Here is a 6,932-nt window from a genome sequence, read left to right on the forward strand (position 1 = left end):
ATATAGATTATTGCTATTTTGAAATAAGTTCTTAAATTTATTTTTCATAAAACATAGAATAATAACTAAAGAAGTAAAACAAACAATTATCTCTTCTAGTTACGACCTTTGTAATCTGTTGCTGCTTGACATAGGTTGCTAAGCCTTTAAAAAATTGCATGTGGAGGATATGAAACAAAATACTTTTTTTTTAGGTTGTATATATACATTTGAATAACTAAAAAAATCATAATTTACTACATTAATACCATAGAATTCCACTATAATCTATCAAGCTTAGTAAATAAGACGTATTTTAGTCTAAAAAAATATGAAATTTCGAGCAGACTAAAGACACACTCTACCTCATTGAAATATTGGTTCAAAAGAAAGAAATGGCACCAAGTATGCTAAAATTGCTGAGAAAGCCACTAAAGGAACATTCTGAGCTTTCGAGTGGTTATTCATGTCATATAGAGAAGTAAGTGTATATAAGGGAGTGTTTCCAAAAATGGAAAGAGGTGGGCAGGGTGCCACTATGTTTGATTTATTACAGGAACAGTATCTTAGCAAATTAAAAAGATAAGAGGCTTTTATTTTATATTCTAGCTTGTCAATATCGGTAATTTGAGTTTCTAATTCATTCGAAACTATAGACTTAGTATTTTGATTTCACAAACATCTAATTTGAACCAGTGCTGCATTCAGCATACCACGTGACACACAAAAATTGATGTTTATCTGTGATTTTTAAATATTTACTTTTAAATTAACAAATTGAGCAATGTATAGTACTAAAATTTGAATTGTAATCTACAGTTTAATACCAAAGTTATTGATTCATGAAATAGTAGTACAATAAAATTTTGAATCCGAGTCAACAAACAAGATGACATGTCCTTTCACCCGTGACTCATCTCAAAAGGGATAACCATCTGTATATTTAAAAAGTTTGTAAAACTGTTCGAACTAGAAAGTTAAGTCCAGGTGACATTTTTGTTTCATGTATTCTCACAGTATGTACTCTTTGAGAGTTGAAAAGTCAATGCAATATCAAGTATTATGTTTGCTAAAACCTGACCACTTATTTTTATAATACTCTGAACATTGGTATTAAAAATTAGCAGATTTTATAAGACCATTTAAAATTTTGACAACATTGAGAATAATTTCCAGATGATGATGAGAATGCCCCAGATGAAGATGAGGAGATAAAAGACGATGAAATCACTGGACCTAAACCCATGCTGCCATACTCCTCTATGTTCATCCTGTCACCAACAAATCCGTAAGTATAAATGTCTAAAATGTGTATTATCATGTGATGATCACTGGAAAGCCATTTCATGAAATTTATTTATTGAAATCTAGTTTAGTGTCCATAAATACCACAGAAGGTGTAGATTTGGTGATTTAATTTATAATAGTTTGTTTTGAAATGAGAGTTTTACTTGTAAACTAGCCTTGGCTTTAATAGAATTTTTTAAACTTATTAATGTTTTAGTTATTGAGCATACAAAGCATCATACTCACCACAGAAATCAAGAAACCTACTGCTTAATAATTAAAACAGCATCAAGGAAACCTTATTTATAATATCAAAATTTTTTCCATGAAATATTTATTGTAAATCTGAACATATTCTAATATTTCCAATGTGCCATATCAAGTAAATGTTGTGACATAATTCTAAAATATGTTTTAAAAAGTGAAAAAAATGAATAATATAAAAATTATATGCTTAATTAAAAGTTTTGGACTTGAAAATCACTTAGGATCCGACGTGCTGCTCATTATGTCGTTAGCCTTCGCTACTTCGACCTCTTCATTATGATTGTCATCTCCCTCAGCAGTATTTCACTAGCAGCGGAAGACCCGGTGGTAGAAGACTCAGAAAAAAACAGGATCCTGAACTACTTTGACTATGCATTTACTGGTGTTTTCACCTTGGAAATGTTGTTAAAGGTTGTGTAACTACAGCCATAACCAAAGTTTTTCATTCTCATAATGTTATAATGTTTAATGATAACTTTATTACACAAATAATAAAAATTCTTTCTACAGTTGTAGGAAGCAGATTGATAGTGATTACACTTAAGTTCTTGCTAAAGACTTTTCAGTAACGTATTCTTAGAACCTTAAAATTACAGTTGATTGATGGTGTAAATCCACCTGTGTCACTTCCCAGGTTGGTGGACATCAACAGAATAGCATGGGAAACACCTAGACTTTATGCTGCCCTCCCCCCAAGGCCGTAAATATAAATAGACAGATGGCTATAAATAAATAAACAGAATTCTTTAAATTTTTCAGTTATCAGAAAATAAACTAAATTATTAAATAACTAAAATAAAGTGGATAAAAGTTCCATAAAAATAAAAAGTATTGTATTCATTATTTCATGCTGGATTTTCCATAACATTACTGTATTGACCATCATGCATCATCCTGAAAAGGTGCAGAATTCATGCCTGGATAGATATGTCAGATTCATTTACCATCTAAATTACCTTGATAAAATATTTTAAAAACTCTTGAGGCATGTCAGCAACTTGTAAATAAGGTCAGGATATTTTTCTTATTATTGTGTGGTTGAAAGTTAAAAAATGCTAAATTTTTTTCACAAAGAAGCGAATCCCACCTAATCTAAGTTTTTACTTCTTCAACTGAATATATTTCCTATTATCATAATAGTGATATTAAATTGTAAGTTTTGGTTTTTCAGATTGTAGACCAAGGAGTAGTCTTACATCCGGGTTCTTACTGTCGAGATCCATGGAACATACTAGACGCCATTGTTGTAATTTGTGCCCTTGTTGCATTTGCTTATGCGTAAGTATTGTTCTTTGGTAACCGTATTTTTCAGATCTTTGTTGGTTTTTTAACATTAAGTAGACTATATGAGAAAAACTAACACAAATTATGGATTTTTTTTTCATCTTTTTAAATTATGCTGTTATCTTATTCTTAAAATTATTGTATTCTCACAACAAAGATGGAAACTAAATATGAAGCTCATATGATTTCAATTTCAGTTAAGTTTTCCACTCATTGTAATGTGAATTTAACATAGAAATTATTAAGGACATAAAATTACTGTCTATTCAGATTTATTAACATTGGGTAACAAGTTTTTAAATTAAAAATAATATACCAAGTCCTGTTATTTGGTCTCTTTGTTTATGAAGTTTATCTTTTCTTCAGTATGTTTTTTTTCTAATTATTTCTATCATTAGAGGGAGCAGTACAGGGCAAAACCTCAGTACCATAAAGTCCATGAGGGTACTTCGAGTTCTGAGACCTCTTAAAACCATAAAGCGAGTACCAAAGCTAAAGGTAAAATCCTATTTTATTAGTTAAATACCAATATTTTCCCTAGTTTAGAGAACAATCTAGTGTATTACACTATGGTCTATAAAAAAGATGTACGTAGGAAACCTTTAACCTTATTTTCCCATGTGGAGGTCAAGGTGTGGATGCCATTATCTTTTACAGAGTGCTATTCAACATGGTATTATGTATTTCATGTCAGAGTTGTCGACTATTCACAAACAGTTGATAGAAAAGGAGAATATGTACCAGATACAACAAAGAGGGGCACTTATAAGACTCTAAATATACATTTTTGAGGTTTTAGAGGTTATATAAATGCAATATTCAAACTGTAAGATGGACAAAAGTATTTGAATTCTTCACAAGAACATCATGTTGCAACCGACTTGTCAGAGTCTGAGTCAGAATGATGTTGTCAATTCACAAACATATCATGAGTACAAATACTTTTGTAACAGAGCTAATTTTTTGTGTACAAGAGACTTGCTCATTTTACACAATATACATATATACACATAGTAAATTCAGTATTTTAATCAACATTCCTTCCCAGATATAGGGTCAGTCCAATGATCAACCCCATGCACATAATGCTATTCTATTTTTCTTCAACAGCTTTCACTGTGTTATGTAAGGAACAAAACTAAAAGGGGAATAAAGACAAAACTGATAACTGCAAAATAAATAAATAAAAGTAAAATGAAAAAGGTGTCAGCTATTCCTTCCTCGGTTGCAGTATTTGTTACAAATTTCACAAGGGAATAGCGTTGAATAATCTGACAGCTGTTCAAATTTCAGGGTGTGTGTGGTGGGGTGATAAAAAATAATCTCAATATTTAAGCCTTAACTATATGGTGAAGTAAGACTAAAATTGTTCAAATACTGTTGCCCTAGATCAAATGGTCGGTCAACAGTAATAACCGATATAGTCACTCCAGTTGCTCTTAAAAGAAAAGGGAGAAGAAAAAAATTGTGTTACTAACAACAGGAAGCATTGTAATGTCGGTTAAAATACTTATTAACATCTTTATCGATTTCAATTTTCAAGTATTTACCAAATGTTATTTCTTTCTATCTTTATACAATATTTTCCTTTAAGAAACACCTGATTGAATTGCTGTTGTTATTTCTTAAAAGAACCTGATTGTTTTGAAATCACTATATTCACCTATACTAAACTATGCTATATGTGGTTGCCAGTTTAAAAATCTGTTTCCAACGAACTAAAGAATTTTTAGATTATTATGTATAACACCAGAATTATTGTATATCACATTGACAAAATGTGATACTTAATTCACTTACAATCAGTTTTGAATTAGAGTTAGTATTGCAATCCCTGAAAGTTTCAAAGAACTCAGTTTTATTATACTTTCTTGATTTCAGCTGAAAAATATAAAATGCATTTTAGATTTTTTTTATATATATATATATTCTTCCACTTAATATTTCAATGAGGTTAAAATGTAAACACTATCCTATTATGCTTTATAACATATGTTAAATATACTTACTGTTTTTTGGGGCAGGTTTAACTGGTAAGTGACAGTGTTTTCAAACTCAGGTGATTTTTTTTGTTTCTAATATGCTGTTTCATAAAAACTCATTATTGAACTTATGATGTTACATCATTGAGTAAACATCCTATCTAGGTACATTAAAAATGAACCAGTAAAAGTCAGTAGAAGAAATGAACTTTCCTGTAGGTTATATGCTAGTTTTGTGAATTTAAACTATACCTCAGTTTTGATTATATCTTCTTGTTTTTCTTTAAGGTTGTGTCTTAGTTTTATGTTAGCTACTACGAAGCACTAAATGTTTTTAATATCTCTCAGTATAAATGCAGATTTTGATAAAAATTCTTACATTAGGCAGGTTGTGATGCACTTTTGAAACCAGATATGTCTGGTATAATAATGTTTTAGTGCATACATAAAATACACTATGATATGAAATAATGCATATAACATATAGAGCATATAACTGTATTTTAAGTTTCTTGTTTGTAATTTCTGTCTTAGGTGTATATCTAATATATCTTTTTTTCTTAAAGGCCGTATTTGATTGTGTAGTGACATCACTGAAAAACGTGTTCAACATTCTCATCGTTTACGTCCTCTTCCAATTCATCTTTGCCGTCATAGCTGTACAGCTCTTTAATGGGAGATTCTTTTTCTGCAGTGATGAATCAAAACTCACAAAAGAAGAATGCGAGTGAGTTTTTTTTTCCTAGTTTATGGTGAACATTCACACACATCATTCCCAAAAATGAAACAAATTTTAAGTTTTGAATTAGCTATAGTAATCTTTTTTGTTTTTTCATATAAGTATTTTACCGTAAGCTCCTTGGTAGCTTATACTGAATTTCCGATGTAGTGTATGTTGGCTAAAATGTTTTAGTTTAGTCATTAAAACAGATGTCAGGAATCATGATGTGAAGTATTATAAAGAATCTAAATTTGATGTTTACTTTAATTTTATGTTTTATTTTAAAATAAGTAAACAATATTTTTGTTCAACCAGAGGAGAATATTTTGTGTTTACACAAGATGGGATGCCACCTGAAGTCAACAAACGGGTATGGGAAAAAAGACCATTCCATTATGATGACATTATGTCTGCTATGTTAACACTTTTCACAGTTTCAACAGGAGAAGGCTGGCCAGCGTAAGTTAGAAAACTGTACAGAGTTACACTTTATAGAAGAATGTTTTCTTGTATACTGTATACATATCGGTTATCTTAAACATTTCATTTATTTTGACCTCTTCATTTTAATTTTCAATAAATATTTACTTCAAAATTTTAGTTATTATAAACTGAGGGATATTATATATTCTCAACATTTATTATAAGTTTTGGCTATTCAAGAAAATAAATAACCTTTTTTTTTCTAAATTCATGGTATTCGTATTTAAGAATAAATCAAAAAACAATAAATTTTACTTTAGATGGCTTGCAAAATGAAATAATTATATATATTATCCCTTTATATCTTTGTAATTTAGAAGAATTAAGCTAATTTTAATTGTCTTTAGAAGTTTGGAACACACTATGATCTAAGAAAATAGTGACAAATTGTAGTTTCATCAATCTTCAATGAAAACTTACAATGACTATCAATTTGAGTACTGAATTTATGTAAAAACTTTTCCAGGTCATAAAATTAGGGATCAAGTTATAAGTGCTACTAAATTTTACAAATTTCAAGTGCTGTTTTAGTATGGTTTAATAAATACTTTTTTCCTGAAATAAGGTAACCATATTTTATTTTTCAGGGTTTTACAAAATTCTATGGATGCAACATATGAAGATTATGGACCTTTACCAAGATTTCGTATTGAAATGGCAATTTTTTATGTTGTCTTTTTCATCGTTTTCCCATTTTTTTTTGTCAATATCTTTGTGGCCTTGATCATTATAACTTTTCAAGAGCAAGGAGAGAAGGAGTTGGAAGAAGGTGATCTTGATAAAAACCAGGCAAGTTTACCACAGAAAAAGTAAAAACCTCATCTGCTTAGCCTCATACTTTTAAAGCATGAGAAAAACTAATTGCTAAGAAAATAATAAAACATTGCAAAATGCAAATCTCAGTCATTATAGAATTCTATTTTGTTACA

At 29.6% G+C, this 6,932-nt stretch overlaps 1 protein-coding gene across 9 annotated transcripts in view; it reads left to right on the forward strand.

The window, feature by feature from the left end:
* Positions 1 to 6,932, forward strand: part of LOC106461346 (voltage-dependent calcium channel type A subunit alpha-1-like) — a 97,196-nt gene that overhangs the window by 38,170 nt on the left and 52,094 nt on the right. For all 9 annotated transcript variants that reach the window (XM_022388230.1, XM_022388235.1, XM_022388234.1 and 6 more), the window contains 7 exons: positions 1,156 to 1,267; positions 1,755 to 1,944; positions 2,705 to 2,811; positions 3,216 to 3,315; positions 5,366 to 5,526; positions 5,836 to 5,979; positions 6,591 to 6,792. In XM_022388230.1, the coding sequence (XP_022243938.1) occupies positions 1,156 to 1,267; positions 1,755 to 1,944; positions 2,705 to 2,811; positions 3,216 to 3,315; positions 5,366 to 5,526; positions 5,836 to 5,979; positions 6,591 to 6,792 (1,016 nt within the window). The remainder of the gene's footprint in view (positions 1 to 1,155; positions 1,268 to 1,754; positions 1,945 to 2,704; positions 2,812 to 3,215; positions 3,316 to 5,365; positions 5,527 to 5,835; positions 5,980 to 6,590; positions 6,793 to 6,932) is intronic.

The sequence above is a fragment of the Limulus polyphemus genome, unplaced genomic scaffold (assembly GCF_000517525.1).
Source record: "Limulus polyphemus unplaced genomic scaffold, Limulus_polyphemus-2.1.2 Scaffold939, whole genome shotgun sequence".
NCBI classification, from domain to species: Eukaryota; Metazoa; Arthropoda; class Merostomata; order Xiphosura; family Limulidae; genus Limulus; species Limulus polyphemus.